Source organism: Odocoileus virginianus, chromosome 6 (assembly GCF_023699985.2).
Source record: "Odocoileus virginianus isolate 20LAN1187 ecotype Illinois chromosome 6, Ovbor_1.2, whole genome shotgun sequence".
Lineage (NCBI taxonomy): Eukaryota > Metazoa > Chordata > Mammalia > Artiodactyla > Cervidae > Odocoileus > Odocoileus virginianus.
This window is the reverse complement of record NC_069679.1, coordinates 3,480,845-3,493,623: the sequence shown is the minus strand read 5'-3', so window position 1 is coordinate 3,493,623 and position 12,779 is coordinate 3,480,845. Positions and strand designations below refer to the sequence as shown.

Here is a 12,779-nt window from a genome sequence, read left to right as displayed (position 1 = left end):
ATAGTACATGCAAAACATTTGGAATGGTGTGAAGCATATAACAAATGCTCTCTAAATTCTAGCTTCTATCATTCAAACGAACTTGGCTGAAACAACCTCCACTCCTCATCCCCAAGTGGTTCAGTGGTAAAGAATCCACCTGCCAATGCAGGAGATGCTGGCTCAATCCCTGAGTCAGGAAGATCCCCGGGAAGAGGAAACAGCAACTCACTCCAGTATTCGTGCCCGAAAACTCCCATGGACAGAGGAGCCTGGGGGCCTACAGTCCATGGGATTGCAGAGTCGGACACGACGGAGCACGTGCACCGTCCCGGTGGGCGTGTTCCAGTTCTTTGTCTTTGCGCAAACCTTCCCATCAGTGACCACTATTGTCTGCTCAGGCAGGTAGTCAGCACTGTGCAGGAAGAAAGAATCTCTGAACAGTCCCCTAGGTGCCTAGCTTAAAGAAGCTGGTTCAGCCTGGAGCCCAAACATTTACCTTAATAAAAACACCTCTCACCTTGCTATAATAAAATCAGGGCATTTCATGAACTTGTGTGATTACTGAAAAATCATTTTCCATGAACATCATCAGTCATTATTTTTAGATTTACATTTTGCAAATGTAATCAACAGTTTAATGAAGATAATATTGCACATACAGCTAAGCTATACCATATGCTTAATTCAAAACATTGGGGAAATTCCTAGATAACAAATTGCAATGTATCCTTTTTTATATGCAGTTCATGAGTGGACTGTGTGACTTGGCTGTATTTGACACTGATGCTTTTCTCAAAAGAGACTTTAACTTGGAAAAGAATATCATAATATGTCTTAGAAATTAAAGTTATAGCTACATCAGTGTATTTCTATGGGGAACTCTTGCCAAGAAAGAGGGAAAGATAGGAATGTTAATGTTCCATTGTTTTACATATTATTTATGTAGCTTATCTAGGCTATAGTCTTGTCTCCGTGATTATATTCTTTCCATATTTACATAGTCAGGATCTGAATTCTGCAGCAAAAGGTGTTGTCATAGTTTTTAAGCTACCAGCTTATTCATTTCAGTTCAGTTCAGTCGCTCAGTCATGTCCAACTCTTTGTGACCCCATGGGCTTTAGCACACCAGGCCTCCCTGTCCATCACCAACTCCCAGAGCTTACTCAAACTCATGTCCATTGAATCAGTGATGCCATCCAACCATCTCATCCTCTGTTGTCCCCTTCTCCTCCCACCTTCAGTCTTTCCCAGTATCAGGGTCTTTTCCAATGAGTCAGTTCTTCACATCAGGTGGCCAAAGTATTTGAATTTCAGCTTCAGCATCAGTCCTTCCAATGAATATTCAGGATCCATCCTAAATTTCCTTTAGGATGGACTGGTTGGATCTCCTTGCAGTCCAAGGGACTCTCAAGAGTCTTCTCCAACACCACAGTTCAAAAGCATCAATTCTTCAGCACTCAGCTTTCTTTATAGTCCAACTCTCACATCCATACATGACTACTGGAAAAACCATAGCTTTGACTAGACAGACCTTTGTTGGCAAAGTAATGTCTCTGCTTTTTAATACGCTATCTAGGTTGGTCATGACTTTTCTTCCAAGGAGCAAGCGTCTTTTAATTTCATGGCTACAGTCACCATCTCTAGTGATTTTGGAGCCCAAGAAAATAAAGTCTCTCACTGTTTCCCCTGGTTCCCATCTATTTGCCATGAAGTGATGGGACCAGATGTCATGATCTTAGTTTTCTGAATGTTGAGTTTTAAGCCAACATTTTCACTCTCCTCTTTCACTTTCATCAAGAGGCTCTTTAGTTCTTCTTCACTCTCTGCCATAACGGTGGTACATCTTCATATCTGAGGTTATTGATATTTCTCCCAGCAATCTTGATTCCAGCTTGTGCTTCCTCGAGCCCAGTGTTTCTCATGATGTACTCTGCATATAAGTTAAATAAGCAGGGTGAGTATACAGCCTTGATGTACTCCTTTCCCAATTTGGAGCCATCTGTTGTTGCATGTCCAGTTCTAACTGTTGCTTCCTGACTTGCATACAGATTTTTCAAGAGGCAGGTCAAGTGGTCTGGTATTCCCATCTCTTGAAGAAGTTTCCACAGTTTGTTATGATCCACACCGTCAAAGGCTTTGGCATAGTCAATAAAACAGAAGTAGATGTTTTTCTGGAACTCTCTTGCTGTTTTGAAGATCCAACGGATGCACTTGACTTCTGGTTCCTCTGCCTTTTCTAAATCCAGCTTGAACATCTGGAAGTTCACGGTTCACATACTGTTGAAGCCTGGCTTGGAGAATTTTGAGCATTACTCTGCTAGCATGTGAGATGAGTGCAATTGTGAGGTAGTTTAAACATTCTTTGGCATTGCCCTTCTTTGGGATTCGAATGGAAACTGACCTTTTCCAGTCCTGTGGCCACTGCTGAGTTTTCCAAATTTGCTGGCATGTTGAGTGCAGCACTTCCACAGCATCATCTTTTAGGATTTGAAATAGCTTACCTGGAATTCCATCACCTCCACTCGCTTAGTTCATAGTGATACTTCCTAAGGCCCACTTGACTTTGCATTCCTGGATGTCTGGCTCTAGGTGAGTGATCATACCATTGTGATTATTTGGGTCATGAAGATATTTTTTGTATAGTTCTTCTGTGTATTTTTGCCACCTCTTCTTAATATCTTCTGCTTCTGTTAGGTCCATACTATTTCTGTCCTTTATTGAGCCCATCTTTGCATGAAATGTTCCCTTGGTATCTCTAATTTTCTTGAGGAGATCTCTAGTCTTTCAGTACTTACTATATAGCCCAAGCACTTTGCGTATGTTTCCCCACTTAATTCTCATACAACCTTGAAAGTGGGTACTTTTATCCACCTCCTGCTAGAGAGAAAAACAAGGCTCAAGTTTATATAATCTTGTGGAGTTGAGATGCAGACCCTGAGAAGCTATGCTCTTAAAGACAGTGCAGGGCTGCACATGAGACAGTGAAGCCTTCAGAACTGGTGGAGGGAAGACCATAAACCACTGAAGCAATTAGTATTGTCTGCTTTCTAGTGCTTTCTTTGTGTGGAAATGAAACTTTTGAGAAGTGTGATATCCAAAAAAATCATGAAAAACCACAATAATTGTAGCATTACCTATAAATACATATCAATAGATATGTTAGAAAATAAAAGTTACCACACTAGAACAGTGATCAATCCCATGAACATTTAATGAGTTTTATGAGGCCATTATTTATTCTGCAAAGATTGTGATGATTATACAGTTGATATTGCTGGAAACTGTTTTGAATATAGAAAACATTTCCCCCACCCCATAGCTCACTTTGTTACATACACCTTTAAAGAAGAAATTGTATAATATACTAAAAGTTTGTGTTCAGGGTACTTATTCAAGGGTATATAAAGGAAATGGATGTAGGAAGTTATCAATAGATTTCTTAAGGTATTTTCTGAGGCACTAAGACTTCCTTTCAAGAAGGAAGGGAAGTCTTATAGAATTATACATGGGCTCATTATATAAATATCCCAAAAGCTTAGCCCTCATCTTTTTGTTCTACAGAAAAAAATCAAGAATTTAGAATATATAATCAGATGTGGTGCCCTTAGTAACAAGGCTTGAGATTGGTGATTCTCATCCTAAACTGTGTGTGAGAATCAGCTGTATTTATGTGTATATATGTGCATGTTTGTTATTGAAGTATAGTTACTGTACAATATTATATAAATTATAAGTATATACTGTAGAGAGTCACAATTTTTGAAGGCTATATTCCATTTATAGTTATTATAAAATGTTGGCTCTATCCCCTATGTTGTACAATATATTCTTGTAGCTTGCATACAAGAATATTATGCATAATAGTTTATACCTCTGGTCCCACCTGCCCTCTCCCCACTGATAACTGCTAGTTTGTTCTTCTGTTCTTTATGTCTGTGAGTCCACTCCTTTCTTGTTATATTCACTAGTTTGTTGTATTTTTTTATGTTTAAATTGAAGTATAGTTGATTTACAATATTATGTTGGTTTCTGATGTACAGCAAAGTGATTCATCTATACGTATGTGTATATATGTATATATTTTTCTTTTTCAAGTTCTTTTCCATTGTAGGTTATTATAAGATATTGCATGTAGTTCCCTGTGCTGTATAGTTGGAGCTTGTTGTTTATCTGTCTTATATGTGGTAGCTTGTATCTGACAGTCCCAAACTCCTCATTGATCCCTCCTTACCCCTTTCACTTTTAGTCACCATAAATTAGTTTCCTGTATCTGTGAGTCTTTCTGTTTTGTATGTATATTCATTTGTTTTTAGATTCCACATATAAGTGATATCACATTTTTGTCCTCTGTCTTACATCACTTAGTATGGTATCCATGTTGCTGCAAATGGCATGATTTCATTCTTTTTTATGACTATGTAGTATTCCATTGTGTAATATATATGCATATATGCCACATTTTGTTTATATACATATGTATTCATCAGTCAGTAAACACCAGGTTGGTTCTACATCTTGGCTGTTATAAACAGTGCTGCTATGAACATTGGGCTGCTATCTTTTTGAATTAAGCTTTCATCTTTTCAGGATATATGCCCAAGCACGGGATTGTTGAATTGTATTGCCACTCTTATTTTTAGCTGTTTAAGGAACCTCTATACTGTTTTTCACAGTGGCTACAACAATTTACCCTCTAACCAGCAGTGTAGAGAGGCTTGCTTTTCTCCACACCCTCTCCAACACTTATTATTCTTAGACGTTTTAATGATCATCATTCTGGGATAGGGATAGGGAATACATGTAAATCCATGGCTGATTCATGTCAATGTATGACAAAAACCACTACAATATTGTAAAGTTATTAGCCTCCAACTAATAAAAAAATAAATGGGAAAAAAAAATAATGATCATCATTCTGACCAGTGCGATGTGATGCCTTATTGTAGTTCTGATTTGTGTTTCTCTAATAATTAGCAATATTGAGCATTTTTTCACGTGCCTATTGACCATTTTATGTCTTCTTTGGAGAAATATCTATTTAGGTCTTGTGCCTACTGTTCAATTGAGTTGTTTGGTTTTTTGTTATTGAATTATATACTGAGTTTGTATATTTTGGAAATTAAGCCCTTGTCAGTAGCATCATTTGCAAATATTTTCTCTCATTATGTAGGTTGTCTTTTCATCTAATTGATGGTTTCCTTTGCTGCAAAAGCTTATAAGTTTGATTAGGTCCCATTTGTTTCTTTTTGCTTTTATTCACTTCCCTGGGAGACTGACCTAAGAAAATATTGGTACGATTTATGTCAGAGAATATTTTGCCTATATTATCTTCTACGATTTTATGGTATCATGTCTTCTATTTAAGTCTTTAAGGAGTTTTCAGTTTATTATTGTGTATGGTGTGAGGGAGTATTCTAACTTCATTGATTTACATGCAGCTGTCCAGCTTTCCCAGCACCACTTGCTGAAGTGTTGTGCTTTTTGATTCCACATGGAAATGGTATCACACAATATTTGTCTTTCTCTGTCTTACCTCACTTAGCATAATACCTTTCAGGTCCATCTATGTTGTTGCAAATGGCAAAATGTCTTTCTTTTTTAGGGTTGAATAGTATTCCGTTATGTATATATACCACATTTTTTTTATTCATCCATGTGTTGATGAAAACTTACTTCCATATCTTAGCAATCATAAATTTGCTGGGTCATATGGTAGTTCTATTTTTAGTTTTTTGAGACACCTCCCTTCTGTTTTCCACAGTGGTTGTACCAATTTGCACTCCCACCAAAAGTGTATGAGGGTTCCCTTTTCTTCCTGTCCTCACCAAATTTGTTATTTGTATTCTCTTTGCTGATAGCCATTCTGACAGGTGTGAAGTGATATTTCATTGTGGTTTTGATTTGCATTTCCATGCTGATTAGCGATGTTGAGTATCTTTTCATGTGCCTGTTGACCATCTGCATTTCCTCTTTGGGACAATGTCTGTTCAGTTTTTCCTCCCACTTTTAAATTGGGAGAATGAGTTGTGTTTTTGACAAGGATGCCAATATAGTTCAATTGGGAAGAAGAATCTTTTCAATAAATGTTACTGGGATAGCTAGATATTCACATGCAAAAGGATGAAATTACATTCCTACCTCACAGAATACACAGAAATTAACTTAAAATGGATCATAGACATGAAAGTAACAACTAAATTTAAAACAGTTTTAGAAGAAAACATAAGAGTAAAACTCTGTGACTTTGGATTAGGCGTTTTCTTAGAATAAACACCAAAAAGCAACAAAAGAAAAGTTGTTCTAAACCAAAATTTTAAACTTTTTTTTCTGCAAATGATACTATCAAGAAAGTAAAAAGCAACTCACAGAACTGGATAAAATATTAGCAAATCGTGTATCTGATATAGGGCTTGTGTTCAGAATATATTAAGAATACTTGCAGTCGATCATAAACAGATAAATAGCCCGTTTTTAAAATGAGCAAAGGCTCTGAATAGACATTCCTCCAAAGAAGTTGTATAAATGATCAATATACACATGAAAAGGAAAATGTAAATAAAAAACTACAGTGAAATACCACTTCATACCAGCTAGAATGGCTGTAATTAAAAAGACATACATTTACAAGTACCACTAAGAAGAGGATAGGGAGAAATTGGAATGCTCAAACATAGCTAGTAACAGTGTAAGATGGTGCAGCTGCTTTGGAAAATAGTTTAGCAGGTCCTTAAAAATTTAAATATATGAAGTAGATGTACCAAGTCTACTCCTAGATACACCCCCAAGAGAAATTAAAACAAATGTCCATCCAAAATCCTATACATAAGGATTCATAATAGGCACAAAATGTAGAAACAACTCAAATGTCCATAAAATGATGAGTAGATACAGACATTGTGATATATCCATGCGATGACTATTATTCAGCCATTTAAGAGGAAGATGTACCGATACATGCTATAAAATGGATGTACCTTGAAAACATTAAAAATCATATGGTTTGTAAGTTATATTTCAGTAAAGCTAATTTGACAAAGTAATCAACTTGGATACTTTTGTAAATCTTTATGCCCAAGCTGAATTCCAGATCAGTGAGATCGTTCTCTTATGGTGGAACTTCTTGAGAGAAGAGTGTTTTTAAATTGTACCAGGAAATGTTCAGCAGCTACTTACTGAACTTTTCTCTTTTTTTCATATTTAAAAAAGAGTGTTAATATATTAATTCAGCAATAGATAATCCTTCCCAATAACCAGGGTACCAGTGTCCCAGTATTGGCGTCCAGTTCTCAGTTCTGGGGAGAGTGAATGCCTGCAGACAATGGGAGCTGAGCTGGGTGGGAGGTCTTCTTCCTGGGCATGAAGGACTCCCCTCGCCGATAATGGGCTTCACCTCGTTCTGACCAGCGTCTCTCTACCCTCACTGGTCTTCGCAGAGTCGTGACTCTTAAGTGTCTCCTGGACAGAGTCACAAAGCTCGCAGAGTTGGTCTTCGTGATCTCTCCTTTCATCCCCCACCACCAGCCTTAGTCTCCACGTGCTCTCCCCAGGTGCCTTGAGTCTACACCTCTGTCCCGGCATCAATGTGCGGCAGCCTTGTCTCCATCGAAATGAGTCGTGTGGGTTCTGTGCCTTCTGGAGGCGGGCTGTGCGTGCGTGAGCGCGCGCGCGTGTGTGTGTGTGTGTGTGTGTGTGTGTGTGTGTGTGTGTGTCAGTGCTTTAGTGATCCCTGCTAACTTAGCGCGTAACTGTTAAAGGAAACCCACAGCCCCTTTTCCTTCCCTCCTCCTCCTCCTCCGGCTTTTCGGCCTCTCCTTCCCCCTAACATCTCCTTCTCTTTTTTCTCTTATTCCCTCCATCTCAGGCACTGAGACCCTGAACCCTTTACCAAAATGAAAGAAGTGACGTAAGTGTTGAGACTTGAGAACCAACCCGGTGACCATAATACCTTTACTGTGTTTTCTACCTTCAAGGCAAGTCTGATCTTAAACATATCAGGACATTTCTACATGCTGAGAGGGAAATCACATGATCAGTTATTACCAGTATGTGATAGCATGAGTGAGTAGTGTGCAATTGAATTCAAAAAATCAACTAATGTGTTTAAATACTGCAGCTACAACGTAGTTATGGGTCATTTTCCTGTGTTTAAATTCCCAAATTCTGTAAACTATCTGACTTTTCTCTTTTCTTGCTTTTTAAAGTCTTTATGAAATAATAAAAATGTTCACAAGTTATATACTACCTTAAAAAGAATCTTAAAATTTTCCTGATTGCAGTAATGATGCATGCCAACTATATAAAGCACTGTTGAAAATGAAAGTCTTATGGTGTCACCCAACCCATCCTCCCATCCCAGCTAATAGTTTGGTGTACATTTTATCATATTTCCATTATCACTAGCTTCCCTTTACATGTATGTATGCACTTTTTAAAAAAATTCACCTGGAGATATTTCTAAAATCCATCACTTTCCAAAGGACTTAGCCCCAGGGAATAGGTACATGAGCTTGTCTAAGGATTTTAATAACTTCTCATATTTTGATGTGGGGTAACCCAAAGTTTAGGCTTCACAAGTGGCCCTGGTGGTAAAGAACCTGCTTGCCAATGCAGGAGGCTTAAGAGACGTGGGTTCAATCTCTGGGTCAAGAATATCCCCTGGAAGAGGGCATAGCAACCCACTCCAGTGTTCCTGCCTGGAGAATCCCATGGACAGAGGAGCCTGGCAGTCCACAGGGTCTCAAAGAGTCAGACACCCCTGAAGAGACTTAGCACACACGCACCCCAAGATTTATGATACTTTATTCAGTTCCTTTAAATGTACATGTAGTTTTCTTGACTCATTTAATAACTTCAAGTCTCTAATAGTATTTGGTTATTGTTTAAATTACTTGTCTTATTTTGTCTTTCCTTGGCTTATATCTCTGACCACGTCCTTATCAAAATATTCTGATTAGTAGATTTTAAAAAGTAGCATCAGGGAGGGGGGATCGGGATGGGGAACACATGTAAATCCATGGCTGATTCATGTCAATCTATGGCAAAAACCACTACAATATTGTAAAATAATTAGCCTCCAACTAATAAAAATAAATGGAAAAAAAAAGTAGCATCACTACATATCCGAAGGTTGGTTGACTTTTGGTTTTTTCACTCCTGTCTGCCTCATGAGATTCTACCTGCGATGATTTTCCCCAGCAAATAATTTATCACGGGGATTACTCACTACCTTTAGTGTTCAAAATTCATCTCTTGCTATTAAGTTTCATTATTTTGCAATATCTGTGGCTCTTCTGAATAATGAAAAAATGAAATGAATGCTATACAGATAAATTCCCTTAAAAAATTATTGAAAAAATATCTTTTATGTAACCATGCCTAGTACTTTGGGATATTCCAGTGAGCTCTACTTATAAAGATGAGAAATCTAGGAGTTCCTCCACCTTCTTTCTTGTCTTTTTTTTTTTTTTTGGATTGAATGAATTCTATTTTGTTTTACTCCAGAAAAGTCATACCTTTCTTTCTAAGTTACCTAGAATTTTAACATGCAAATTTTACTTTGCTAAAATCTAAATTTAATGAACAGTTGTATCCTCTTCCAAATACTACAAAGACTTCCAAATGTTTTTATTCTGATTTCCTCTCCTGACTTACTTGCTATTTTTAGCAACCAGATTTTAGCTCTGTTTGCTTGCTTTTTTTAACCTCATGAATTAGACATCACCATTCTGTTATATTCATTCCTTATATTCATCTTTTCTTTTTTTTTTTTTTTTTTGGCTTATCATCCCTGCTTACATTCAGAGCTTCTGGGATGAAACCCTAGTTTCTGTCATTTTGGATTGGTTGACAGTCTCCATGATATACAGGTCGTTAGTTAAATGTCTTAGGAAGAAAATGAGGAGGAGTCCAAGGAAATAGCCCCCCACATGCACAGAGCTGCCCCCAGGCCTAGAATCATCCCTGTATATTTTCCTCTCTCTAGTTAGAGGATTTTATGGAGTAGAGAGGAAAAAGGAAATCTTATAGAATCCAGAAGTTGAATATATTCACTTTAAAGAATTGTTTCTTATTCTGAGACTGTATTTGTCCTAACTTTTGTTGCTGTTAAAATTGCCCTTATTTTGTAAAATAATGGACGGTGATGGTAGTTGAAACTTGTTTTGGTTTTGGTTTTTATTCATGAGGTTTATTTTAACTTTCCCTTACTTGGCAAATATAACATTGCCGATCAAAACCCAGATTTTTTGAAAATTTACGAGTCCCTGAAGTCCTAAGCCACTGCTGTAGACAACTAACTGTGAGTTTGGGATGTGGACACTGAAGCTTGTATTCTTGGTTACATCAGGGGCTTTATTGGTTATTCAGGTGTGGACAAATCCTGTAGTGTTGGTAGCACCTTGCAACCTTTTGTTGTATTATCAAGTAGTCCTTAGGAGTTCCCCAGCGATTGAAATTTTGTCTAAGAACTTCTTCCTTCAGGCTGGGTCTATACTAGCAAAATGATCTGGGTGCTTTTTGCACACCCTGTGTACAAGTGGTGATGTTTATGCTCCCAATTTTTTAGAAACACTCACAACCAAATATTTGGCCAATAACTTACTATGTGCCTTTCTCATATGAAACATGAGCAGGTTGAACTGCTCTCCAGGTTTGTTTTCAACACTAATGTGAGTTGTGATTGCATTTGCACATATATCTTAAAGAAAAAAAGTCTTAAAGAGGTATAACTATTTCATATGTATTTATATTGCATATAAGTGTCACACTGTAAATTCAGATGCGGAAGACACTCATTTTTCTCATGTGGGCTCATTTAAAAGGCATGCTGCATCGGTGATATGGGCACTGATGTCTTAGCAGATGCTTTTTCTTCCTTTCACTGTGAGTGTTCAGTGTGGAGTCTATACTGGAGTTCTCATTTCACTGCTGTAACGAATGGTCATGTTTAAATACGGTCACATTATTTATTGCAAAGGGTCACAGAACTCATCTTTGTAATGGTCATGTGCTTGACACTGAAGTTGTTATGTAAACATTCAGTCATTGTGACAATGTAGACAAGTGATGACTACTTGAAGAGGCACAACCACAGATTTTGGAAGCCTCTGAATTCATGACAGAGTTGTTAACTGGCAGTTTTGTTATTTCCTATAAGTACAAGGAAAGGAAGTATTACAGTTACTCATACCCATTTGAAAGAGGAAATTAATGTTTTCTAAAAAATTCTTTTTTAGTGAAGGAAGCCCATCCCCCAGAATGGAGCTGCTGCACAATATCGACCCAAACTTTGTAGATATTTCACCATGTGAGTACGTTGTTTATTGCTACTAACTTAAATGTCTGTGGCTTACAAAGTGGTTTTATTGCCTAGGGTTTCTCTAGCCTAATTCTCCTCTTCCACTTGAGTTTGCTCTAAAAGTAAACCTTCCTCCAAGGCACCTGTGGCAACAATGTCACTGTGGCTTTGCTGACACAAACGGTGAATGCTGCTAATCAGCTATGTGACCTAAGCCAGTTCCCTCCCCGAGCCCCAGCTTTCCCATCTATAAAAGGGCATCTATTGCTGCCCTATAAATAAATTCTTCAATACCATTTTTCTAGATTCTGTATATATGCGTTAGAATACATATGTATCTTTCTCTTTCTGACTCACTTCACTCTGTATAATAGGTTCTACATTCATCCACCTCATCAGAACTGACTCAAACATGTTCCTTTTATGGCTGAGTAATAATCCACTGTGTATATATACCACAACTTCTTTACCCATTCATCTGTCAGTGGGCATCTAGGTTGTTTCCATGTTCTAGCTGTTGTAAATAGTGCTGCATTGAACATTGGTTCAACATTCAAGATACATGTGTCTTTTTCAATTTTGGTTTCCTTGGGGTATATGCCTAGGAGTGGGATTGCTGGGTCATATGGTGGTTTTATTCCTAGTTTTTTAAGGAATCTCCATACTGTCTTCCATAGTGGCTGTATATATTCCATATATCAATTTACATTCCCACCAACAGTGCAAGAGTGTTCCCTTTTCTCCACACCCTCTCCAGCATTTATTATTTGTAGACATTTTGATGATGGCCATTCTGACTGGTGTGAGGTGATATCTCATTGTGGTTTCGATTTGCATTTCTCTAATAATGAGCGATGTTGAGCATCTTTTCATGTGTTTGCAGTGGAGAAACAGACACAGAGAATAGACTGATGGACATGGGGAGAGGGGAGGAGAGGGTGAGGCGTATGGAAAGAGTAACATGGAAACTTACATCACCATGTGTAAAACAGACAGCCAACGGGAATTTGCTGTGTGACTCAGGAAGCGCAAACAGGGGCTCTGTATCAACCTAGAGGGGTGGGATGGGAGGGAGGGAGCTTCAAAAGGGAGGGGATTTTTGGACACCTATGGCTGCTTCATCTGGAGAAGGAAATGGCAACCCACTCCTATATTCTTGCCTGGAAAATCCCATGGACTGAGGATCCTGGTAGGCTACAGTCCATGGGGTTGCAAAGAGTCGGACACGACTGAGCGATTTCACTTTCACTTTCACATGGCTGGTTCATGTTGAGGTTTGACAGAAAACAACAAAATTCTGTAAAGCAATTATCTTCAATTAAAAAAATGAAAGACAATAAAGTCAGAGAAAAGCAAATATTGTATATTACTACATATATGTGGGATCTAGAAAAATGGTATAGATTATCTTATTTGCCAAGCAGAAACAGAGACACAGACACAGAGATCAATCATATGGACACCAAGGGGGAATAGGAGATGGATGAATTGGGAGATTGGG

The 12,779-nt window shown here is 37.9% G+C and overlaps 1 protein-coding gene across 1 annotated transcript in view; it reads left to right on the top strand.

Annotated features, from left to right (window-relative positions):
• Window positions 1-12,779, top strand: part of ARSB (arylsulfatase B) — a 161,440-nt gene that overhangs the window by 89,955 nt on the left and 58,706 nt on the right. The window contains exon 6 of the mRNA XM_070468597.1: window positions 11,217-11,287. Within this exon, the coding sequence (XP_070324698.1) occupies window positions 11,217-11,287 (71 nt within the window). The remainder of the gene's footprint in view (window positions 1-11,216; window positions 11,288-12,779) is intronic.